The sequence below is a fragment of the Alligator mississippiensis genome, chromosome 3 (genome assembly GCF_030867095.1).
Source record: "Alligator mississippiensis isolate rAllMis1 chromosome 3, rAllMis1, whole genome shotgun sequence".
Classification (NCBI taxonomy): domain Eukaryota; kingdom Metazoa; phylum Chordata; order Crocodylia; family Alligatoridae; genus Alligator; species Alligator mississippiensis.
The window spans coordinates 155102943-155129763 of NC_081826.1; the positions used below are offsets into that span (position 1 = coordinate 155102943).

The 26821-nt window shown below is 46.1% G+C and overlaps 1 protein-coding gene across 2 annotated transcripts in view; it reads left to right on the forward strand.

The window, feature by feature from the left end:
- DNAH6 (dynein axonemal heavy chain 6) overlaps positions 1–26821 on the forward strand; it is a 289163-nt gene that overhangs the window by 51627 nt on the left and 210715 nt on the right. For both annotated transcript variants that reach the window (XM_059724560.1, XM_059724561.1), the window contains exons 17-22: positions 2950–3063; positions 7317–7460; positions 7814–8026; positions 9021–9113; positions 12934–13053; positions 21611–21791. In XM_059724560.1, the coding sequence (XP_059580543.1) occupies positions 2950–3063; positions 7317–7460; positions 7814–8026; positions 9021–9113; positions 12934–13053; positions 21611–21791 (865 nt within the window). The remainder of the gene's footprint in view (positions 1–2949; positions 3064–7316; positions 7461–7813; positions 8027–9020; positions 9114–12933; positions 13054–21610; positions 21792–26821) is intronic.

The window sequence follows — 26821 nt, forward strand, 5'->3', positions numbered from 1 at the left end:
AAAATGGTCTACTGCAGTGGTGCCCAACCTTTTTGCCTAGTGGGCCAGACTGACTGGCAGTGTCCAATCAGTCTGTGGACCAGACTGAGCTGGTGTTTCTGATCCAGTGCCAGGGCAGGCACAGTGGGCACCAACTGGTCACACAGAGGGAGGCAGGGGGGCAAAGAGGCCCCACTGCAGCTCTGCAGAGGAAAGGAGCTTGACTTGGCCCCATGGAGAGGGAAGGGGACATGGCCCAGCCCTGATCCAGAAGTGGGGGTGGGGGCATGGCCCGCCCCACAGGAGAAGGGGTCTCAGCCCTGCTCAGCCAAACGAGGCTTGGGGCTTGTGAATTTGGCAAAGAGAAGGGGGTGGATGTATTAATGGATGCTGCCACCAAATTTCCTGCTCCACTGAGAGCCCCACCAGGCCACCCACTCCTGGCAGGGTGCAGTTTTAGGTCATGCCCAGGACCAGGAGCCTCCTAGCCATCCCCTACAGCTCCTCCCTTACCTCCAGGGTGTTCCAAGAATTCTCACAGGCAGGCAATGTTGCTGCCTAGTCTACTAGCAGCAAAATGCCCTGCTTATGTAGGCAGCCCTGAATCTAAAAAGGCTGCTCCAATCGGACACCTGCTGGCTGCTTGGCTTAGGTCTTAAAGTGGCAGGCACAAGCAGTGCCCTGCCACAGTCTGCACTAAGGGAGCTTTCAGAGTCCTGTGCAACTACCTGTCACATGTCTACCTGTTCTCCCTTAAGGGCTTATTCAACTAGGAAGAAAATACACAAAGAAGCATACAATAAGGCATGACCTTCCACTAACAACGAGCTGGACTAGATATCTCAACAGGTCTTCTTGTTTATTTAGAGTCTGTGAATCTGTTGGGCTTTGAGGTTCTTTCAGGTCTATGAGCTTGGAGGAGCTGCACAGGTTCCTCTGAAGATGCAGCCTTGTGAGAGGCACATTAAAAATCAAAAGTGATAGAACTAACTTGTTACTTTTGTGAACCTGTTGTCTGAGGCCTCCTGAGACTTAGATGAGATATGTCTCAGCAAGTTTTTGTGTGTGTCTTTAAATATAATTAAAAGAAGAAAAGTGCAGCTAGCTGGTGGAGCTTGCAAGTTTTTTGAGCAATTTCACTTCAGGAAATACAGGCTTCTTACAAGTTACCAGCATTTCTGAAATAGCCAGCATGGTGTGCAACTCTCGTCAGTATGGCATTTGACAGTACAGCAGCTAAAGCTTCTTTCTAAAGTTTCATTCCCAAAAGTTAAAAGCACTACTGGCTACAGCACTGTATGTTATAACTTCTGGGAACTGTGTTGGGGGAAACTAAATTAGACGTGTGTGTAAATGGGCTGCTTTGAGTAACTCCAAAAGTACAAGTGTATTTGAAATAGTATTATACTAAAGGGGTACATTGCATCAGCATCTCAGTGCTGCTAGAAAAATGGATTCTTTTGGAAGTTACCATTTTTAGAGGTGCACGGGTATATCGGTTGGATATCGGATCAGCACTGATAAAAGGAATATTAACATTATTGGCTTTTTTTGGCTGTTGTAGCCAATAATGTTGTCCGATAATTATGCCGGGGCCTCCAGACGCCTGGGTTCCCTCTTGTGCCCAGAGGACTTGGGTCCCTGGACACCTGGGTTCCCTCCCACAAGCTGGGGTGACCCCAGATACACCTCCATCCCCTCACTAGCAGGTGGGCTGAGCTGGAGTGGAGCAGCTGCCGTGGTGTCCTGGGTGCTGATGCGGCACGTTATGGACTGCGGGCTGGGGACGGGTCAGGCACTGTAAAAGGTACTGAATGCAGCAGATGTGACTGAGGTAGGCAGGGGTGGGTGCAGCTGCCCAGCCTAGCCTAGCATGACTCAACCTACAGTGCCCGGGGGTCTGCATGCCAGGGGCCAGTGGCAAAGCCTGGCAGGGGTCAGGGCAGCTGCTTCCCTCCTGCTGTGTGCAACAGGGTCCTTCCCCCCGGTGCGAAGGAAGCCTCGGGGGGAGGGGGGGGAGGAGTGGTGCTTTAATTAGACTGGCTCCAAGAGCCAGTCTAATTAAAATGCCCAGAGATAGCCTAGTCCTGGGCAGCCTCAGGCTCAGGCAGGTGCCCTGAGCCTTGGGGTGAAGGGTAGGGGCTGCACGTGGCATGGGACACTCTTGCATGTGCTCTGATCAGGAGTTGGGGGGCGGCACTTTAATTAGAGCAGCTCCAAGAGCCGCTCCAATTAAAGTGCCACTGTGTTTTCTGTATCGGCATCCCTACTCGTAGATATGGTGGTGGGGGGTCCTTGAACTAAAGCTTGTTTGACTAGCTTTATTACTAAGCGTCGGTTATCAGATTGGTATTGGATGGTATGGTTGGTTAATAATTGACTATGGGTATCGGTCAAGAAAATTTTAATCGGTGTACCCCTTACCAATTTTTCTGGCTGCTAATTTAACAGCACCTTTGGGTTCTACCTAAGTGGTAAATAAGGGCTTAATTGAACAGAATGCCATATGAACACATGAGTAGTTAAGCAATCAAGTATTTGCATCATATAAGCTCGTCAAGTGCAGGTATTATAAGCTGTTACACGGAGAGAATACTTCTACCTTTATTTAAATGGAAAGAGTTGTTTTAATGAAGTCTCCATTCCTAGACAGCTTTTCACAGAACAGTCTAGAAATTATTCAGCAAGATGCAGTATTTAGTAGAAGCTGTAGGTAAAAAAGAGTCAAGACATCTGACAGAGTTCTCAATGACTCAGTATCTTTTGCAAAAGTGTATTTAGAAATTGCCTTATAAAACCAATTATTTGGTACTAAAACCGTCAGTGTAAAAAGGTGATATTCCATTTTCCTCCTCAATGTTAACTTCATAATCTGTCAGATGTAAATTGGGGAGTTTTAATATTGTGAGTTTTGTTGTTTTAGAGTTGGTTGTATTAGAAAATAACTTGTTTTAAAATTTCTCTTCAAAGGTAGAAGTTGCAAAATTTGATGCTTTGGAAGAAGTTTGTGCAGAACTGAAACTCAAAGAGTTGCTTTGGGATTCTCTTTCTCAATGGGAAATACTCCACACAGAATGGATGGAGGTAGAATAAATGCACTGATTTCTAAATGAACAGCTATAAAGTTATCTATAGTAAAGTTTATAGTGTATAATTCTGTTGTATATAATATGCAAAACACTATAGGTATCTTTTATATTTCAAAAAGAGCACTCTAGGCTTTAATATCTCTTGAGTAGTAAAAGGTTACCATGCAACTGATCAAAGAGTTACGTAAATTCTTCCAGGAAACGCTTCTCAGATTTTTCTGTTCTATTTAATGAACATTGTAAAATCTAAATGATATGGTAGGATTTGTGCAGATAAAGTAAGATTTATTCTGACAATAGCAGGTCATTAGTCAAGGCTAATTGACCCTTCTGAGTGCAGCCAGATGAGTGTGCACATGTGGCTTGTGGCGCCGCAAACCACATGCATCACACATACAGGCAGTTGCCACACTGCTAATATGCAGTGTGTCGGGTTTTTTTGACACTGGGAGATCCCAGTGTCGCAAAAACCCAATGCCAGAAAAAAGCAGAGTGGCGCACGTGGCAATGGTATGCGCTGCTCGAAACTGGAACCTGGCCGGCCAGAGCTATATTCCTGTTGCCGGCCAGACTCCATGCACCTAGATCGCCACTGCTGCAGCCCCGGGAGGGCCCCAGAACCCCAGATGCTGGCCTCAGCCTCCCCTACCGCACCTGGAGCAACTTGCTATGTGCCAGAACATGTGTGCAGGAGTGTTCTCTGGGGACATCCAGTAGTGGCATGAATATGTGCCACTGATATTTATCTCTGGGGAATGAATGTTTCCGCTTGTGGGGTCACACCCTCTGTGTCACACAAACTGCAAAAGGCAAACAGAAAAAAATATATAACACTGGTCCATCGTAGGCAATTGGTCTTAGGTAACTTTTCTTTATTCTCTCTTGTTCTGTTCCATCTAAAATATATAGTAAGTGCAGCTTGCTGTGGTCAAGAAGACACTCCACAGCCTGAGTGTTGGTTATTTGTGTCTCAGCAAACAAAGCTGCTAATACCAATTTGTTCATAAAATTATTCAGCCTCTTCTATCCAGCAACAACCTCCTGCAACAGTGATTTTTCCATTGGACAACTAGAAAAGGGCAAGATTAGAAGTACAATTAAGCCTTGTTAAGGACTCTTCAAATGTGAAGGATCACATATTCACAGATCCATGCTCCCTACAAGTGCTAAGTGCTCTCTAGGCATCTTAAAGTTATGTCATTTGAAGTGAGGATTTTCTTTGAGCTGTGCTATCCAGCTCAACTTTTCCCAACTTCTAATTGGTCAAGGGAGATCAAATAACCAGTTCGCAGTCCTCTAGTATCCCAAGTAGCTTCCAGGTGTACTAGCTGTCTTCCTGGACTCCAGTGCCCTTCTCCCATCCAGTCACAGCTGAGACAGTGGAGCACCCGCTGGTGAGTGAGGAAGGAATCTGTCTGAATGCAGGGAGAGTGGGAGGGGGAGGGAGGAAGGGAGCTGCCCTACTACTGAGATGGGGAGCTATACCCACAGCACAGCACAACATACAAAGCACAACACGTGTTCACAGCACAACATGATGCACACACTCACAGCATAGCACGACACGCATGGAGGTGGGGGTGTGTACCTCTGGCTGCTGTCCAGCGGCAATGGCAGGGTTCATTGAGTGCTCTTGATTGGGCTCTGTTCTGCCCTGTGCAATCAGGGACAGCCACTCCCCCACTGCTGCCTCCCTGCCCTCCCTGTGCTGCTTGTCAGCAGCCAAGAACAAGTCTGGGGATGGGGTGTTTACATGTGTGCGTGCACGTGCATGCATGTGCCTGCATTGTGCTGGGGGGATGCTCTGCAGGACAAGAGGGGGTGTTAGTGCTAGAGCCAGCAAGCTGAGCAGGCAAGTAACAGATTTGTCAGCTCCTAGCTACATGCCTGCTCTGCAGCCCTCTGGCAGCAGCTCAGAGCTATGCATGTTACAGAGGATATTATCCCTGAACATGCCACTGCTCCCATTGCATGCTACCTTTAACATTCCTTAAAGTTAGCAGGTACTAACTGAAATGTGGAAGCACACCCTTAGTGCTTCTATGTCAGCTCCTTTTTCATTGCCAGCTGAGAGAGACATTCTCCATGACACAATACAGCTTCATCAGTCCGAAAAATTCAACATTTTAAATGCTTTGACCTAATCTTTGTGAATCTGTCATCAGGATTTACAGTTATGTATGTAGCAACCTTGGGTTTTGTCAGTAAAAATAACTGAAGGGGAAATGAAGATGATTTTATGCTAAGTTATGTATTCTGAACAACTTCTAAATATTAGTACTTTGTAATTTTTATCTCCCTCACTGCTTTTGACTCTTATTGCTTGTTCATGTCAAATTTGGACCAAGTGTTGCCATCCTACAAAGCACTGAAGTGCATTTCCTATTGTGTATCTAGGTGCCATACTTTATTAACTGGGAGCTTTTTTCTAGCAGAGCAAAGCAGAATTAAACTGCTGAGGTACATGTTGAATCATAGAAAATAGGGCTGGACAGAGTCTCCAGGGGTCATCTAGTCCAGCCTCCTGCCTCAAGCAGGATCATCTGTATCCAGACCACCCCATACAAATCCCATTCTAACCTATTACTAAAACTACACAATCAACCCTGTCACAACTGCAAGGTATAGCACTCTAACCTGCCACAGGTAAAGCAGGTGGGCTGTGGTGGTTAGTGGCTGCATCTACAGGAGATGCTGACTGCACAGTAGCCTGATACTACTGTACAGTAGCGTTGTGTGGCAAAAACAGTGACATGACCCTACTGCACAGTAGTATTAGGCTATTGTGTAGTAGCGTCACAAAAAAGGCATTTATTGGTGCTACTGCACAGTAACTTGGGTTACTGTGCATTCAGCATCTCATGTAGATGCGGCCAGTGTCCTGCTCAAGGGTTGTTATAATGTGCTTGAGAGAGATGCTACATCTCATACAACCTTGTGGGATAGTTGGTATAATGGGTTGCTTACTTGTAGTTATTTAGTCATAAAATGCCTTTTTGTACCAGATCAAGTTCAGGATTGGTTAGGTACCTGGTAAATAATGAAGACAGCGTTGGATTTGAATTACGTTGAAATCTTTGTGTGTGTCTAATTTGTATTGTTCAATTGTTTAAGAAAACCTGGGATTCTTGACAGTGGAAGGTTGTAATCCTGAAGGTGCCAGCTTTCCTTTGTGTCAAACCATTGTCTATCTCTTTGCTAATTTGTACAAGTCAGCAGTTCATATCGGATCTTCTTTCAATAGTGTTTTATAGCAGGGGTGCCCAGCCCATTTGGCTCTGCAGGCTGGTTTATAAAGGTCTACAAAGCTTCTTGTGTCTGTAAAGTAGTGCTTTGCTTTATAACAGAGGTTGGCAAAGTATGGCTTGTGGGTTGAATGTGGCCTGTAGAGCCACTGGATCCAGCCTGTGGAGCTGCAGGACTTTGCTTGTGCCTGCTTCTGCAATAGGGCTGAGCAGCAAGAAGTTGCACTATGGCCGGAGATGTGGGAGCTGTGCCCATGCCCCTACTGCTTCTCTCCCTCCTGCCCTCCCCCTTCCTCAAGGCTACGTCATGGGACTCAGCCTCCAGCTGGAGGGAAGCAGGAACCCAGAAGTTGTGCCTGTGCCACTGCCACTGCTGCTTCACTGTACCTCTTCTTTTCCCCTCCCCAAGAATGTGATGCAGCTTCCAGACAGAGGAGAGCTGTATCAGGGCAAGGAGCTTGAAGCTGTTTTGATGCTGCTGCCATTTCTCCCCACCGTCACCCTGACACCCTTACCCAGCCCAGCCTTCAGGAGGGAGAAGGATGGAAGGGGGTGAGGAGGTAGAGAGAAGCGGTAGTGACAGTGGCAGTGGAATGGGAACAGCTTCCAGCTGCCTGGCCCCAGCACAGCTCCTTCCTGGCTGGAAGCTGCACTTGCACAGTGTCAGGGAAGTGAGGAGCTGGGAGAAGTGGTGGCAGCACAGGCATCAGTTCCTAGCTGTGTGGCTCTGGCAGGGGTGCAGCTTGAAAAAGGATGCTGACCCTTGCTTTAGAATATACAATCATGAAGCCCTGAAAGATACACAATCCATTTCTATAAATGACTGATACATATGGCATAAAAAATAGAAGGGTTGAGTGCATGTGGATTGTAGGATCAGTCGCCTAGATCATCACTGTCACATTTATTTTCTGGAGTAACATACTGTTCAAAGTGAGTTGAGGTGGCAAATTCTTTTCTTGTATCAATCATTAAGGGTATTTTCTGTGCTTGGTTTCTACAGTGTAAGTTTGATAGCCTGGATCCAGAACTCCTGAATTCTCAAGTTTCTAAATATGCCAAATTTGTAAATCAGTTGGAAAAAGGTTTACCACCTAATAATATAGTGCCACGACTCAAAGAGAAGGTAGAAAACATGAAAGACAAGGTAAGATGTGAATTTAAAACTACGTTCCAAAAACATGAAATTGAAACATACAAGTGAATTTTAAATGGTCTTCAAAGATTGTTTTGTTTTCTGTTATTCCTTCAGAGGCAAATTGGAAAAAGCAATGGGGATTTTTTCCCCTGAAAGTCGAAACATTTCAAACAAACAAAAAGGAATTGGGGAAAAAAATCATTTATTCTAAAAACAAGATGAAAAGGTTGAAATCTAAATTGTGACCACTTCTAGTCATGAACTCTATTTAAAAGGCATAGTTTGAGAGAAGTCTAAGTTTGTAAGATAAGCTTAATAAACTTAATAGGAGAAAAAGGTAATATTCTGGTTTGCTTTTTCAGGTCCCAGTCATCACAGACCTAAGAAACCCCTTTTTGAAACCAAGACACTGGACACTTCTGGAGCAAGTAGTTAATGCAACGCTTTTTGATCTGGAAAATCCATTATCTTTGGCAAGACTTGTTGAACTCAGTATATTTGACTTTGCTCAGGAAATTCAGGATGTTTCTGGGCAAGCATCTGGAGAAGCTTCTTTAGAAACAATGCTCAAGAAGGTAACTTGTATGAACAAATTACTGGGGGGGGGGGGGGGGGGGGGGGTTCACACAACATGCTCTAAACCTTAACCATTATATTGACTATTAAGAAAAAATATTTCTCTCGCAATTACAGTTCACAGAATTTAAGTACCATGTTAATAATAAGTAGAAGTTTTTATTTGAACTAAATATAAAGCAGAAGTGCAATATCTGTTATATTGCCCCATGCTCTTCCATGGGACATGTTCAAGAAGGGTTTACTAATACAAGAACTCATCCTGAAGCTGCACTGTCCATGTAACTTTCTTTGGCAGAAAATGTTGGACTCACAGAAGAGAACGTGGTTTTTCTGTCTCTTCTGATGTAATGAGTATCAGTAAGTTTGTGCTGATGCCATGTTTTAGCATGTAACAGCTCTATGAAACTTAACATGATTGTAAGCAGACAAAACACAAGTCATGTTTATTATAGCTCTGTTCATAATGAGAAGAGAAAAACTTGATGCATGCATGTTCAAAGGAAAAGGACAAAGTCAGAAGTGATTTTTTTCCTTCTCTCTCCCAACAAGAGACAGAACAAGGAGCAATGGTCTCAAGCTGCAGCAAGGGAAGTTTAATTTGGATATTAGGAAAAGCTTTCTCACTAGGAGGGTGGTAATGCACTGGAACAGATTACCTAGAGAGGTGGTGGAATCTCCATCCTTGGAGGTTTATAAAGCTTGGCTTGGCAAAGCCCTGGCTGGGATGATCTAGTTGGAGATAGTCCTGCTTTGAGCAGGGGGTTGGAGTAGATGACCTCCTGAGGTCCTTTCCAACCCTCACTTTCTATGATTCTATAATTCTAACAGATATGAAACACCATAAAATAACAGCCATTTGGCCATATCTGTTTACATAAAAGTCTACTTTTCATTAATCAAAATTAGATCATTTACATTTCATTTAATTTGGAAAGTCTAATATTTATTATTGTAAGTAGATTTACAAGGTTTATAATTATTTTCAATGAGGTGGAAGATGCTTGGAAAACTACTGAATTCATTGTTCTTCCACATCGTGATTCTAAAGACGTTTTCATCCTTGGTGGCACAGATGACCTGCAAGTAAGTAACTCTTGCTACTTAAAAGTTGGGTGAGGACACTAGCAGCAATTGTTACATTTATAAGATCCTGGGAAATGTCTAGTAGTGTTTTTTTGTTGGTGAAATATTACCCCATCACATGACAAATTTTAAATTCACATTTTTTAGCCATTTGATAACAATCTGTTTTCAAGATAAAAAATAGTTTGCAGTTTATATAGACATTCAGCTCTGTTGGTTACCACTGCAATATCTGGACAGCCTTGTTGTAACAACTGGTGCCCCCCAAGCAGTTAATGTGCAACCTGTGGGCCTGGATGGCCTTATGGTAGGTCCATGCACTGCCTGTGTAGCCTACTATGTATTTCAGTGGGGGTTGTACTCTGCCAGCTACCCACACAGTGTGTAGCCCATGCAGTGTGTGGCTCAAGGTCACATGCCAGCAGCACATGTAGTGCCAAAGTTGAAGAGCCTTGCATCATGGTATGTAATTTCTGTTAATGTACACATGATGCGGGTTTTGCCTAATGTTAAACATTAGACCCAAGATGTGTAATGTGCCACTGTTTTGCAGCTGGCTACACACAGGTAAACATTTGCTTAGGACTGACACAGGTGGTTGGGGCCCACCTGTGCAAGGCTGTTTGAAAGATCAGAACCAAACTTCCTGTGATTTAGAAAACTTATTATAAAACTTGCTTAACTTAGCCAAACTTGAATTCAGTTTAGGCAATAAACAATATGTATTGAGAACAGCACAGCCTCATGTTTCCACTATCAAGGTTGTTAGGGCTTGGGGGCCACAGGCCTGCCCAGCTACATGCTGTGTAAGAGGTGCAACCCCCTAGGCGACATACCACTTCGGCTGCATACTATATTGTGCTATGTACTCCTCCCTACTGCATGTCACTGTGTAGCTTCCCTCCTCCCCCTCCAGCCCCCTGTGTGACCGGAAATGCCTCCAGATGACAGCCATGGCACCCTTTTGAGCAGGGGCAGGCAAAATAGGGCCCATGGGCCAGACCAGCTTGCCAGGCAATTTCATCGGGCCCGTGGGTGGGTACCCACCAATTAAGTGTATCTGGCTTGGCTCACAGCTGCCCTTGATGCACTCCCACCTGGGCAGCACACTGCACTCCCCCCCCTCACCTGCAGGAGGGCCCTAGCCCTGGTTAATGGGCACATTTTTCAGGCAGGGCTGCAGCTGTTGCAGGCACCTGGGGACCTTCTTGGCTCCCCTTGCCTCCATCAGCTCTTCCTCCTGTCCCTGCTGGAGCACTCTAGGCAGCAGATAGGGAAGCAGCAGCAGGTGGGGGGGGTGGGGAAGCTGCAGCTGGGCAGGAGTGTGCAACCCACATTGGGGGCAAGGCAGGGTGGTAGGAGCATAGAGCCCAGGTTGGTGGGAGCATGGGGCCCAGGCCCATGGGACTCCCCGTGGCTCACATGCAGCTCTTGGGACTCATCTGGGAGCTGCTCATGATGGAGGCAGTGGTGGCCTGGCCCTGCTCCATGCCCCCATGTGCAGGTCCCAGGACTTTCTGGGAGTGGCATGGAGCCATGTGTAGTGACTCCTGGCTAGTTGGGCCCTGCTTCCTGCCACCCAGGGTGCAGGGAGCGGGGCTAAGCTGCCAGCTCCATTGTGTGGGGCTCCCCACAGCAGTGCATAGCTCCGGCAGAATCCCAGGAGCTGGCAGCCTGGCCCTGCTTCCTGCCACCACATTCAGCTTCCAGGACTTGGCCAGAACTGTGTGCTGCCAGGGGGCTCCATCTCACATGGGTCATGAATGTCCCAAGGGCATGCTGCTGCTGCACTATGGAGGAGGATGTGTGGGGAGCAGGCCCTACACCGCAAACCCCAGCATACCCACACACACCCCTACACCCCTCATGCCCCCCACATCCCTCAACAAACCCCACACACACCCACATCTCACCATGTCCACATACCCCACACACTCCCCTCCACACACTGCATACACCCCTCCCACACAGTATACAAAAGTCAGACTTTATTTTGATCTATTTTGCAATCACCTCTATATACACTATGCACACACACACACACACATATAAATCAGGCCAAAATATATTTTGAAATAAAATTAAACTATGTTATAGTAGGTGTTTGATTTTTAGTATATGGTTTGGTTATTTTCTGGTTCCAAGATGGCACCCCTCCACCCCCCCCCTCCCAAAAGGACTACTCCTGGGGGCAAGGGGAGGGAGTTTCAGGGCAAAGTCAGGGGTTAGGTGCTGGACTTCTGGTCCCAAGATGGTGATCAGGGGGTGGGGCACCTGTCAAAGAGTGGGGCTTCCCTTACAGCCCTCAACAGCTCACGAAAACTTATTAAGCGGCCCTCTAGCCAAAGTAGTTGCCAACCCCTATACTAGAGGACATTCTAATTCCTGTCCTGCACTGTTGGTCTCTCGGCCACTGCCCTACGTTCGTCTGCCACCCTTGATATCTAGATAAGATATGGCAGGCTGCCCTCCAAGACCAGAGTAAACCCTTGGTGCTTCCTTCTTTCTTGCTCATTGCTGAGTGGCCTCCTCCTGGCCCAGATCCCCATTTCCTTGTTATGCTTCTAGCTTTCCCCCCACCTATGGGCTCCCTGGCCCTGCCTCACTTCCCTTTTTGTCTCTGGCCTTGCCAGCTTTGCCTCTGGGTCATGTGTCCCAGGTCCTTTGGTCTACCCCCTATACCTAGCAAGTGTCCCTAGGCTCTACCAATATCAAACATGGCCCTATGGGCTCTAATTGTGGCCCTCTAGGCTTTGACCACATTAAGAAGCTCTCTGTTTGTTGGGCCCCTGGCACTTGCAGAGCATGACTCCCTTCCCTGCAGTCCCTCTGGGGCCCAGACCCTAGATGGGTATGCCCCCTCCCCCTCCCGCCCTCTTTGCCTTCAGTCTCCCTGGCACACTGGGTCCAGGACACACTTTCCCTTTAATGCTGGATCCCAGGCCCTGCCTCTGTCTCTCTCTCCTCTCTTCAGCTTTAGCCCCGGAGAGCTGCCTGGCTTCCAGACCCTGGCAGGGCTCTTTCTTTTCCTGGGTCTTAGCGTTTCCTGCACTCCACTCATCTTTAGCCCCACACAACAGCCTATGTGACAGATGGTGGTAGGGCTTTTTATTTGGGCCTTCACTTCTCCCTTGATCTATGTGGCATCAACCCCATGCAGCCCCCTTGGGTCCCAGACCCTTGTAGGGCTCTTTCCCTGGGTCTTAGTTTCTCCTATCACAGAGTGCATTGCAGGTGCCCTGACTGGCTTCCCAACCATCCCAAATGGCCTGTCATGCTAGAAACAGCTCAACTCAACTGTACTTACCTCAAGGAGGAATCTTGCAGTTCCTTCCTCCTTCACAGTCAGGGCCACTAGTCTTCAAGGCTAGGCTCAAGGGTTTCCTTTTCCACCCTGATTAATTATTGCTCTGGCCTGCTGCTTTACCTCCTTTTAACTGCTGCCAGCCTCCCCTGGCAACAGAGTGACTGCCCTGCAGCAAGCTATCTGTGGGCTGCACTCTCTCACTTGAAGCAGCAGGGGTAGGTGTCCTCTGCTACACCGTGCTTTATTTTTCCCCAGGTTGCATTGTACCATGTGGCCCTCCCCCTGTGGTGCCGCACAGCAGGTGACCTCCTGTCTACTGCAGAAGCTAGAGGAGGGTAGGGGAGCCTGGAGATCCATGTGGCAGTTGCAGGATAGTGATGGGAGGAGCGGGACCTGGACTGGGAGCTTGGGGGTTGTTGGTTAACCCCTCCAGGCTGGATGTAGACTATAGGCTACTAGTTGGACAGCCCTGCCCTAGACAATAACTGACAGGCTGTTTACTTCTTATTTGAGGTCTTGCTTGATGACAGCACTATTACCGTAGCAACTATCGCCTCCTCAAGATACATGGGTCCTCTCAAAGCACGGGTAGATGAATGGCAAAAACAGTTGTCCTTATTCAGTCAAACTCTGGTGAGTAATAAACTACAAAATAATTTGGAGGGCTTAGCATGAGTCTCTTTAAGAGTGTCATAGTGGAGTACCAGCCTATTTAAAATGCCAAATATGTTCAAATAGCTCAAAGAAGATCTAGTAAAATTAGTTGAAAAAAGAAGGTCATGCCAGGTTACTGTACATGGTTAGGTTCCTTATGAACCTGCAAAGATGACATCTTGCAAACTAGTTGGGGATAGAGCTGCAGTAAAAAAAGCCTCACAGGGAAGCTGAGGTGCTCCAACTCTTTGCTGTGATTTTTATTTTAAAAGGTGCTGCTTTGCTGTAGCATCAACTGAGCATCCTCACCCCACTACAGATTAAGCAGTTTGCAAACAACATGGATAGAAATGATGTGTGTTTTATTGTGACTTCATTCGTTTTATGGTCATAGGGGAAATCATTTATATTGCGTCAATGATTTTCACAAGCAATTCAAATAATGGTGAACTTATATTTGTTTGAGGCAAGGATTTCCCAGAGGGGTATCTTTTATTGGACCAACTATAATTGAATAACATTAGACAAGCTTTTGAGTGCAAGACATTTTTATATTTGTTTCAATTTCACCATAAAATTGTTACTTAGGTGGGAAGTATATGGCTTCCAGAAACAGGCAGCATATGTTGGCTGTGAGCACAGATTAACCCTAAAATCCATAGTGAGAGTGTTCACAATTTATTAGGGTTGGGTAATTGACTGGTCAAATATCACTCAAAAATTCTAAAAAATTGCCAATAGGTCCAAACAATATACAGAAAAAACACAAGTTTTCCATTACGAATATGTCAAAAAACAATCAAAACATCATATTTCTGTCAAGAAAACTACAAAAAATTTAGGGTTTTTTTGTAAAATTGCTATAATATTTGACTGGTCAAAAATACGCATTTGATTGACTGGCCAATTGACAATATTTGACCAGTCAATTGACTGACTTGCCAGCCCTACAGTTTATGATACCAGGTCTTTTCTGGCTCTCAGGAGAAGTGGGCAGGTTTAGCTGCAAGGGGTAGACACAAGGACTAAGCATCTTGGAGAGTAGGGAAGATGATGGCCTGTTATGGCAATGGAGAGCGAAGTTGGCCCGGAAAGTTTGATATATGCTATTTCCCACCAGATGTGTGTTGCTGGGAAGTATTCTGGGTTGTATGCATGTCACTGAAATTGATTAGTTGTGGTATGGTGTGACGTCTGTAGGTATTATAGGGCTTGCTAGTGCTCGTCTGCCTGGCATACCTTGGCTCTGGATCACCAGGTCTCCCAGGAAGTGGATCTTACGTTTTTCTCGACTACCACAACTTTGATGACCTTTATATTCCCGGGAGGCAACGCCCACGGTGATCCTGCCTGGTCTTGACCCCTGTGTCTTCTGTGAGGCTCCAAACCTCCCCTTTACCCCAGCCTAACCTCTCCAGATGGTGTTTTACGATGTTCTTCCTCAGCTAGGTTGCAGTGCTGCCTGTTGTAAGCTTCTCTGCATCCCAGGGTGTCCTAGTGCCTCGTTTGGGCAGGTCTTGCCTGTGCTCAAACAAAATTTTAAAAAAAGACAACAAAAGAAATCACAGAACCCTCCCACCCCCCCGCCTGTTTCTCAGCCTTTTTATCGGGCTCTGGCAATGTCCCCAAAACAAATCCCTTAGTCCATTCTCTGCTATGTGAGCCTGCCCTGCACCCCTATGAATGTTCACAGTCTTTCGGGGTCTCCCCCCCTGTGCAAGAAGGCTCTACCTGTGACTGTAGATTTTTTCCCTTCGGACCCTCCTCTGGATCCTCCGCTGGAAAAACTCCAGTCCAGAGATTCACTCTGGCCTTGCGAACTCCCTTGCTCTGGATCCTCAGCTGCAGCTCTGCTCCAGAGATTCCCACTAGCTGCTTGTTTGTAGGCCTCCGCTTGCCTCAGGGTCACTCCCTCAGGGTTCTTCAGGCACGCTCTGCAGTTTCTACCTGCCAAGATGCTCAGCTGCTCCTCTCTCCCTGCAGCCTGCAGGGAACTGACCCCCCTCTGCCCCTCTCCGGGGCTGGAAATACCTTTGAGCAGCCTCCCTTCGCCAATCCTGAGCGAGATGCTGCTCCGGAAATTGGGTGGGTATTTTCCTTCATTTCCGGGCTGGAGCTGCAGCCCTGCCAGCCCTCCATGCTGTATGTTCTGTCTCACTCCTTCACATGTCCCCTTCCTAAGACGCCGTCAGGCGCTCTTCTTTGTTCATATGGGGGGTTTTCTTCTTGGACCATCACCTGCTTTCTTGATGCATGCTGTGTTTCGAGAGACTCACTTGAGTGGCAACAAGAAAGGAAATCAGCCACAACATTGTCTTTACTTGGTCGATATTCAACCGTAAGCTGAAATGGCTGCAACGCCAAGGCCCACCTTGTTATACGGGCATTGTCTGCTTGGAGGATTTCAGCCATTTCACTGGTGCGTAATCTGTTATAACTGTGAATTCCTGCCCCAACAGGTAGTACCAAAAGTATTCCACACCCCATTTCACTTTCTCTTTCTACTGCCACTTACCTTCTTTCATGGTCGTTTAATCTCCTACTGGCATAGGCTATCGGTCTTTCCTGCCCCTCAATCCCCTTGGAGAGCACAGCCCCTAGCACCTGTCCTGACGCATCTACCTGAAGGATAAAGGACAGTGCAAAATCCGGGGTGTGTAGTATAACATCCTAACATAAAGCCTGCTTGACTGCCTCAAAGGCTTGCTGTTGTAGCTCTGTCCACCGTATTAGGCCATTCCCCTTCCCCTTGATCATGTTGGTAAGTGGGATTGCTAATTCTGCAAATCTCAGTATGAATCATTGATAATACCCAGCTAAGCTGAGAAAACCTCTCATTTGTCTTTTGGTTCAAGGGACCTGATAACTTTTAATAACCTCCACCTTATCTACTAAGGGTTTGATTTGTCCTTGCCCTACGTGAAAACCCAAATAATCTGTCTTACGCTGTCCTAATGTACATTTCCTCAGGTTTACCCTCAATCCTGATCACCTTAACTCCTGTAAAACTGCTTGGACCGCTGCTGGATGTTGCCCCCAGGTCTTGGTATATATGACTATATCATCAATATAAGTAGTAGCATATTCATGATACGGGGACAGTAACCAGTCCATCAGCTTTTGAAAAGTTGCCGCTGCACCATTTAGGCCAAAGAGCATTCTATAAAACTCAGAGTCCCCATGGCATTCCGAATGCTGTTTTAGCTTGATCTTCTGGTCTTACTGGGATCTGCCAATATCCTTTGGCTAGATCAAAAGTGGAGATAAATTCAGACTGCCCTATCCTTTCTAGCAACTCCCCAACCCGAGGCATGGGAAACGCGTCAAACTGGGTGATAGCATTGAGCTTACGAAAATCTATACACAAGCAGAGTGACCCATCCTTTTTGGGGACGGTCACTATAGGGCTTCTCCACGGACATCTAGAGGGCTTAATTATTCCCGGTTGAAGCATCTTTCCTATTTCCTCCTTCACTGCCTGATAATGGTGGTGTGGTATCCTCCTCCACCTTTCCCGCACAATAGCCTCTTTTGGTGTTTTAATTCCATGCACTTCATCCCTCGTTCTCCCTGGGATTTCACTGAATACATTGGCAAATTTCTCTAGTACCTGGTTCATCTGTCTTAGTTTCCTCTCTGTCAAACTGGATCCTGTAGCTAGTGCTTCTAAGTTGAACCTGTCTGTCCCCTTGTTTCCCAACTCCCTTCCAAACTCCTCTTTCTCTGGGATAGGGGTGGCCAACAATCCCTCTGGCTCCTGCCACAACTTCAGCAGGTTAGCATGAAATATCTGCCTATCCCTTTGATGTCCTGGCCATAATACTTTGTAATCTACTGGACCAACCTGGCATATGATCTGGAACGGCCCCTGCCAGCAAGTCAGAAATTTGCTAGTTGAACTGGGTAACAGGACCAATACCCTCTGCCCCACCTGAAACTCTCTTTCCTTGGCCCCTTTTTCATACTGCTGCTTCTGGTTCATTTGAGCCTTCCTCAGGTGATCACCCTCCACCTGGTTCACCTTCATAAGTCATTCTCTGAGGTTTATCATGTACTGAGAAGTGGCTGGTCCTTCATTCCCCTCCTTTTCCCACTCTTCATGAACTACATCTAATAAGCTCCGCGGGGCATGCCCATACATCAGCTCAAATGGTGCATACCCTAACGATGCCTGTGGCGCTTCTCTAACCACAAACAGCAACAGCAGGATCAACATATCCCACCGTCTCGGGTCCTCCTGGGTGCAACTCCTCAACATGGCCTTTAATGTCCCGTTAAAATGCTCCACCAGATCATTAGTCTGGGGGTGGTAAATTGCTGTATGCAGGTGCCATATGCGTAATACCTGGCACAATCCCCTCATCACATGGGACATAAAATTCGTTCCCTGGTCAGTAATGATTTCCTGCGGCAGTCCCACCCTCGAAATCCAATTCAACAATTCCTCTGCCACTTTTGAACTTGTGACTGCCCTTAGGGGCACTGCCTCAGGATACCTGGTCACATAATCAATCAGCACTAATATAAACTGGTGCCCTCCCACATTTTTGGGGAGTGGGCCAATCACATCCAGGGCTACACGAGTGAAAGGTTCAGAAATTGCGGGTATAACTTGCAAGGGCACTCTAGGGGGTTTCTTTACGCTGACCCTCTGGCATTCAGGGCATCGATTACAAAACTGTTCTACATCTTGGTAACACCCCAGCCAAAAGAAGCTATGTGTCACCAGGGCTACAGTTTTCTCTTTACCCAGATGCCCTCCCAGTGGGCAGGCATGGGCCAGTCGCAATAAATCATGGCAGTATATAAACCCATGGTACCATAATCTGGGCTAACACTTCATCATCTTGCCACCCCCTTTTAAGCCGATACAACAAGCCTTTTCTCACCTCACACTGTGGCAGTTAGTTGCACAATTCTGGACATATCATCTGTTGGTCCCTTTTAGCAATCTCCAACTCCCAGACAGCTTGGAATGCCAGTTCCTCCCATTGCGCTTCCTGGAATTGTGCCCCACCAGCAAATGCACTCATATCCCATAGGTCAGCATCTTCACTGTCTGACCCTTCTTCATTTTCCTGGCCTATCAGCCCCTCACTAGGATCCGCTTGTTCCTGATCCTTTGCCAACAATTAATATATCTCTGGCCAGTCCTGACCCACAGTCATAGGGTACAACAGATCATCAACTATCCCCACTGGCCATTCCCGCGTGACCCTTCTTATTATGAGCCATACTTTCATCCTTGGGTACATGTAGCCTCGCCCATGCAAGCATACCATCCATATGGGTGTCAACCTTGCCTTTTCACTCAAAGGTACTAACCCTTTTCAGACCAAGGTTTGATCACATCTGGTATCTGTTATTGCCCGGACCACACACCCTGCCACTTCCACCAACACTGATGGCTTAGCTCGTCGTTGTCCCTCTGCTACTCTCCCCAGGCTACAATCCATCTTTTCCACTGAGGTTTGTTCCTGTGCAACTGTGGACTCATTCTTCCCCTTGCACCACATATATATTTCTGAACTATATAGGTGTGGGCTATTTAGTTATGATCCAGGGACAGCAGGGCAGACCCTACAATGAGAGGCTACGGGATATGAACCTGTTCAGCCTTCACAAGAGAAGGCTGAGGGGGGACCTGGTGACCATCTATAAACTCACTGGGGGGGACCAGAAGGGTTTGGGGGAGACCTTGTTTCCCCTAGCGCCCCCCGGGATAACAAGGAATAACAGCCACAAGTTGCTGGAGAGTAGGTTTAGATTAGACATCTGCAAAAACTACTTCACAGTCAGGGCGGTTAGGATCTGGAACCAACTTCCAAGGGAAGTGGTGCTGGCTCCTACCCTGGGGTCTTTAAGAAGAGGCTTGATGCCTACCTGGCTGGGGTCATTTGAGCCCAGTTTTCCTCCTGCCCAGGCAAGGGTCAGACTTGAAGATCTACAAGGTCCCTTCCGACCCTACTTCTATGATTCTATGATTCTATTTGGACAATCCCTAGCCATGTGCCCTTTCTTTCCGCATCTGAAGCAGGTGACTCCTGTCACTATTGGCTGAGGGAGTCCCTTACTATTGCGCTCTCCCTGGCGTTCTCCCATCTTCCCACTTATACTATAATTGGGCCTGTCCAATTTTTCAAGAACCCCTTCCCCCTGTGCACACTCAAAATCCTCTGCCAACCACAGAGCCTCTCTAGAGGTCTTGGGACGATGGCACTTGACCCACCTCTGCATACCTTCCTCTAAATTGGTAAGGAACTGTTCTAATAGGATCATATCAATTACTTACTCCAAGGATGTAACTACTGGCTTTAGCCACCTATTTAATAAGTCTGTTAATCTTTGTAACAGGGCCCTAGGTGTCTTCTCCTTCTTCTTCTGTGCCCTGAACATCTGCCTATATCTTTCAAGGGTAATGTCCAGATGGTGTAGGATTTCTTCCTTAACCTCCTCATAGTTCTGTGTGTCTGTTCTCAACATGTACTGTATGCCGCCTGTGCCTGCCCTACTAATAGCACCCCTAATTTGGCCGCCCATTTTGATGGGTTTAATCCTGCTGCCATGGTACCCCTTTCAAAACTCTCCAAAAATGCTTCGGGGTCATCTTCCATTGTCATTTTTGCTGCTTGAAAATCTATCAGATGACGTTGCATTAACTCCTGCTGTTTTATCAGCTGCTCGTCTACTGCCATCTGTGTGTTGGCCTGCTGCTGCTGCAACAATTGTACAACCAGGCCCAAAGTCTGTTGCATGACCTCTGTGCCTGCAGTGCCTCCTACTGATGGTTCAAACTCCATCTTTACCCCTGGGGTGGGTTCTGCTTTCCTGGCCAATGCACCAATGTGACATCTGTAGGTATTATAAGGCTTGCTAGTACTGCCCTGTGCTCATCTGCCTACAGGTGGTGACAGGTTAGACCTTGGCTCTGGATCATCAGGTCTGCCAGGAAGTGGATGTTACTTCTTTCTCGCCTGCCATGACTTTGATGACCTTTATATTCCCGGGAGGCAACGCCCACAGTGATCCTGCCTGGTCTTGATCCCTATGTCTTCTGTGGGGCTCCAAACCTCCCCTTTACCTCAGCCTAACCGCTCCAGATGGTGATTTACGATGTTCTTCCACAGCCAGGTTGCAGTGCTGCCTGTTGTAACCTTCTCTGCACCCGTTTGGGCGCACACTTCCAGGGACCTGTGCTCAAACAAAATTTAAAAAAAAGACAACAAAAGAAATCACAGAAACCCTTCTCCAGCTGCTTCTTAGCCTTCTTGTCGGGCTCTGGCAATGTCCCCAAAACAAATCCCTTAGTCCATTCTCTGCTGTGCAAGTCTGCCCTGCACCCCTATGAGCATTCACAGTCTTTTGGAGTCTCTTCCCCCATGCAGGAAGGCTCTACCTGTGACTGTAGATTTTTTCCCTTTGGACCCTCCTCTGGATGCTCCGCTGGAAAAACTCCAGTCCAGGGATTCACTCTGGCCTTGTGAACTCCTTGCTCTGGATCCTCAGCTGCAGCTCTGCTCTGGAGATTCCCACTAGCTGCTTGTTTCCAGGCGTCCCCCTGCCTCAGGGTCACTCCCTCAGGGTTCTTCAGGCAGGCTCTGCAGTTTCTGCCTGCCAAGACGCTCAGCTGCTCCTCTCTCCCTGTGGCCTACAGGGAACTGACCCCCCTCTGCCCCTCTGCCCCTGGGGCCAGAAATACCTTTGAGCGGCCTCCCCCTGCTAATCCTGAGCGAGATGCTGCTCCGGAAATTGGGTGGGTATTTTCCTTCATTTCCGGGCTGGAGCTGCAGCCCTGCCAGCCCTCCATGCTGTACATTCTGTCTCACTCCTTCACATATGGGTAAATCAGACTTTGGAGGTAGAGGGAAGCTTCAGCCCTGCAATACTGCATATAAGAACATTTTCTAATTTGGGGATGAATATATAAGGCTGGGATGATTTAGACCTATATTTTTTAGTTTTGTGGATGAATAAATATTTGGGAAAAATTGAGATATTGAAATCAAAGGAAGTGGGAATGTGTGGTTTTTAGATTGGAACAGTAAAACCAACACTGGCCAGATGCTAGGGGTAAAATATACATTGCTGAATCAAGTCTCAGGAAGTTGAATATCTGAAATATTATGAAGGATTGATGTTTAGAATCAGTAGGTTATTTTTCTTCCGCTTCCTAATTTAAAAAATCACATTATGGCATGAAAGTGGAGGAAGAATGTGCAAGAGTAAGGGGAGTTGCAGTGGAGTACTTGATGTTCACTTTAAATTCAGACCCCAGCATACCTTGTGCTAACTTGTTCATGTGCCTAGATTGTTCATGTGCCTGATTGAATCAGCTATTAGATAAAAGTGTCAAAAAGCCCAGCTGAAGCACATGATCTAGATGGATGCTGCAGAGCCAGGCCAAACTAATTGGTGCCTCTTTTAGTAGCATGGGTTTTTTTTGTTTGTTTTATTCATCTCTGTCAGCAGTCGATATGTGCGAACACCTGCTTTGGAAGGGTGGAGGGCTAATTGTTCAATTTCCCTTTCTTTCTAGGAAGAATGGCTGAATTGTCAGAGAAACTGGCTGTACTTAGAAAGTATTTTTAGTGCTCCTGATATTCAAAGGCAACTACCTGGTGAAGCTAAGATGTTTTTACAGGTGGATAAATCCTGGAAAGAAATAATGAGAAAAGTTAATCGTCTGCCAAATGCTCTTCGTGCTGCTACTCAACCTGGTATAAAATAATGATGCATTATTCCAATGTAATAAATTGTAGATTGTGTTAATCCCAATTCAACATTGACAAACCTGAGGATAAGCCTGTTAGTGGGATAAAAAATAGACATGCTTTTTCTTTCCTGAAGGCAACTCCCTGCAGCGCAAAGGAATAAGATAGCTGTGTCCTGTTTTATATCTCTATTTTCAGTCAACTTTCTGAACAGTATGTATCCAGGATGACACTTTTGGTACTTTGTTTCCTCTCGTTAAAACTTCCCCCTCATCCTAGCTTCACCCCATTCTTCTTTTCTTCCAACTCAAGGTATATATTCAGTGTCTTGGCTCCTTTTTCTTCTCACCTTGCATTCCTTTGTATCTCTTTCTTTTCCATGTTATGTTTTCTACACAGATGTAACAACACAGCCAGAAGCCGGGGGCAGCTGCATCCTATGGACAGTGGCAAATTCCAGCTGCAGTTGCGCTACTGGTGTAATTGTGTGACTGAAGTAGCTGCAGTTATTTTTTGCCTCCACTCAAGTCAGCACTTCTGGCAGCTGCTCCAGTCACCCCACCCTAGTTATGCTACTAGTTTTCTGCTGTTGCTAATTTGATTATTTTTCTCTTTTATTCTTAATTAAGAATTTACATGACAGTCCTCTTACTTAGTTCAGATAGGATTGGCTCAGATCAAACTTTTATTTTTGAACCCTTTAAGACTTAAAGCAGTGAGGCTAAAAATATATATATTTTTAAAAGGGTGCAGTGCAGGATCATCTAGTCCTCAGATGACTCTGGGCACCACAGTTAAGTGGGGTGGAGCATATGGCTAGTCCACATTGTCTAGTCCTTTAAGGTTGCTGCACAGTGTTGCTTGCTCTAGTATGGTGGCAGCAAGGTTGCAGAATCAGTTTATGTGGGAAAGGGCCACAATGACTGGATGACCCAGATGGCTACTGCTCTGCAGTACCAGACAACTCCTTGATCTCTGCTGCAGTGGAAGACAGGCAGTAGTTCACCTTCCTGAAAGTTGGAGATCAGAAGCCCTAAGCCCAATGGTAAATTGAGGCTTCCTGACCTGTGGGTCCACATCATGGAGCTGGGACTGTGGAAGATTTTGGGACAGCCCATGCGACAGATAATCATTGGGGCCACAGAGCCCAGAAAGAGCCCATTTACTGAACTGACAGGAAACCAGGCAGAGTTGGAAGCAGTTTAGAAGGGTGGATATTTAAAGAAGTTAAAGAAGGTTTTTAATGTTTTGTTGGTTTTTGGTTTACAGTGGATTTTGCATTTATTATTTGGAATTATTGGGGATTGTGAAGTTTTCAGCACTAAACTAAAATTCTCTAAGGTTAGCTTTAAAATATTTAAAGGACAACAATGAGTTTAATTCTTCCATAGTACAAATTAGCTGAATATACTTTCTCACACTTTTAGGGGAGATCTAATCTGAGTTGACACAGTAGTGTAAATATAATCACCCACTTTCTTTTTTCCCCACATCTCTCAAAAACTTAGAAGATTTTGAACCCAGGCTATTTGGATCCAAGGTTTTGGCTCTCCCATGTTACATGAAGTCTGAATCTCTGACTACAGTTCAAATCTGATAATTTAATAATGAAGTCACCCTCTATAAGCCTGTAAATAGTTTTCACTGAACTAAAAATATTTGTCCTGATCTATATTAACATTTTTTAGGCCGAAGACAATATAGTGAGCCTTGGGCAAAATTTTATTTGGTACAGAGGATACTTTAAAAATATAAGTGTGTGTGTGTGTGCATTTAACTTTGTGGCACTCTGGAGAAGTCCCTGAGCACTGGAAGAGGGCCACTGTTGTGGCCATCCACAAGAAGGGCAGGAGGGAAGACCCGGGTAACTATAGGCCAGTCAGCCTAACTTCCACCCTAGGGAAAATCTTAGAAAAGTTCATCAATGAGTCTATCTGCGATAAGCTTGCAGAAGGTAAGATTATGAATGATGGCCAGCTTGGCTTCATTGCAGACAGGTCTTGCCTTACCAACCTCATCTCCTATGACCAGGTAACTCGCCACCTGGACACAAGAGAGCAGGTTGACGTTGTATACCTTGACTTCCAAAAGGCCTTTGACCTAGTATCCCATGATGTCCTTGCGAGAAAATTGGAGGATTGTGGGCTTAACTCCAAGATCGGTGGATGAGAAACTGGCTGCAGGATAGGACCCAGAAAGTCGTATGAACAGATTTGCATCATCCTGGCGAGAAGTGGGCAGCAGTGTCCTGCAGGGGTCGTTGCTCAGTCCAGTACTTTTCAACATCTTTATTAACCATTTGGATGTGGGAGTGAAGAGCTCACTGGCCAAGTCTGCAGACAACACCAAGTTATGGGGAAGCGTGGTCATGTTTGAAGATAGGCTGCAATTACAGTTAGACCTAGACAGGCTAGCAAATTGGGCGGATCGGAACCTGATGAAGTTCACCATTGAGAATGTCAAGTGCTCCACCTTGGGACGAGCAACCCCCAACACACCTACAGGCTTGGCAGCACCAAACTGACTAGCATCATGAATGAAAGGGACCTGGGGGTAATAATAGACCACAGTATGAATATGAGCTGGTAGTGCGATGCTGTAGCTAGTAGGACAAATAATACTCTAGCATGCATCAATCAATACATCTCCAGCAAAACCAAGGAGGTGATTCTTCCACTCTGTTCAGCATCGGTGAGACCACAGCTGGAGTACTGCATCCAGTTCTGGGCACTACACTTTAACAAGGATGTGGACAAGCTTGAGAGAGTCCAAAGAAGAGCCACCTGTATGATCAGAGTCTTAAAAGGCAAGCCATATGAGGAAAGGCTGAGGGATCTGGGACTCTTTAGCCTGAGCAAAAGAAGGCTGAGAGGGGACCTAGTAGCAGCTTATTGCTACACTAGGGGAGTACATCAAGGGCTCAGTGAGCAGCTGTTCACCAGGGCACCTGAGGGGAAAACCAGGAGTAATGGCCACAAACTCCTGGAACATCGATTAAGCTCAACATTAGGAAAAACTTCTTCACAGTCAGGGTGTGCAGACTGTGGAATAAGCTCCCTCCACAGGTGGTGCAATCGCCTACCCTGGAAATCTTTAAGAGGAGACCAGACAGTTATCTTGCTGGGGTCACCTGAGCCCAGTTATCTTTCCTGCTTGGTGCAGGGGGCTGAACCTGATGATCTTCCAAGGTCCCTTCCAGCCTTATAGTCTATGAATCTGTGAACCCTTTGGATCCTTTCCTCAATTATTTGATATGTTGTGGGATTTTGTAAGTGCAAGAAGGTCAAGGATTTGTAAGTTCAAGGATTTTTATTTGTAGTTATTGCCTTACATTCAGAGACAAAGCTTTCCTTCCCCCACTGAAAACTGAACCTAAAAATGTGGCATCAACTCATAAGCAAAACAATATAAAAATCAGGAAGGCAAAGATAAAGAATAAGCTGCACTTGGCAAAGGAGGTTAAGGTCAATAAGAGGTTTTAAAAGTATGTTGGCCAGAAGAGAAAAACCAAGGAAGCTGGTGGGTCCTCTGTTAACAAGCCAGGGAGAACTCCTAACTGAAGATGTAAAGAAGAAAAAGCTACTCAACAGCTACTTTGCTTCTGTCTTCACAAAAAAAATAAACTGCAACCAGGCACCTAATAGGTATAATGTGGAGAAGGAAGGTGACAAACTGAGGGAGGAGATAATAAAAGAGGTGCTCAGATGGCTTTTATTGGGTCTGAATGAATTCAACTCAGCAGAGCCAGATGAACTTCATTCCAGGGTCCTAAAGGAACTGGCAGAGGAGATTACAGAGCCCTTAGCTATGATCTTCATGAAGGCATGGGAGATGGGCTGGGTACTAGAGGACTGGAAAAGGGCCAGTGTAGTGCTCTGCTTTAAAAAAGGTAAGAAGGAAGACCCAGGGAACTACAGCCTGGTTAGCCTCACCTCAATACCTGGGAAGTTACTGGAACATATCCTAAGGAAGGCCATTTGCAAGCGTCTGGAGGAGCAAAGGATGGTCACAAATAGCCAGCATGGATTTATGGGGGAAAAAAATGTTAGACAATCCTGATCTCCTCCTTTGACAAAGTAACTACATGGGTGGATGAAGTGAATTTTGTAAATATAGTATATATGGACTTCAGTGAGGGTTTTAACAAGGTCCCGGACAACCTGCTCATAAACAAATTGGACAAATATGGGTTGGATAAAACTGCTATAAGGTGGATAGATAATTGGCTCAATAGCCATGAGCCAAGGGGTCATTATTAATGGGCCCATGTCAGAATGGCAGGTAGTTTAAATGGAGCTCCATAGGGGTCTGTCCTGGGCTCAGTGCTGTTCAATGTGTTTATTAATTTGAATGCTGGCATAGACAGCTTCTTGAGCAAGTTTGCAGATGACACAAAACTGGGAAGGATTGCAAACATATTGGAGGATGTAAGCACAATCCAGGAAGATTTTAACAGATTAGAAAGGTAGGGTAGAGTTAGCAGGATGAAGTTCAGTGCAAATGCCAGGTGCTACACCTTGGGAGGAATAATCGAAAACACAAATATAAAATGGGTGATGCCTGGCTGAATAACAGCTCTGTGGAAGAGGATTTGGGAGCCTTGGTAGACCACAGGCTCAACATAAGTTTTCAGTGTGATACAGCCTTACAAAAGGTGAATGTGGTTTTGAGCTACATCAATAGAAGTATTAGGAGCAAGACATGGGAGGTGATAATGGCCCTCTATTCAGCACTGGTTAGGCCTCATCTGGAGTACTGTATGCAGTTCTGGGCTCCACATTTTAAAAATGACATGGAGAAGTTAGAGAGGGTCCAGAGGTGGGCAACAAAGATGATTAAAGGTTTGGAAAGCAAGTCATATGAGGAGAGGCTAAAGGAGCTAGGCACGTTCAGCTTGTGGAAGAGGCACCTAAGAACGGACGCAATAGCAGCCTTCAAATACTTGAAGGGTTACCATAAAGGAGAAAGAAAGCACCTTGTTTCTCTTGCTGCGGAGAGGAGGACGTGGACCAATGGCTTGAAATTGCAGCAAAGTA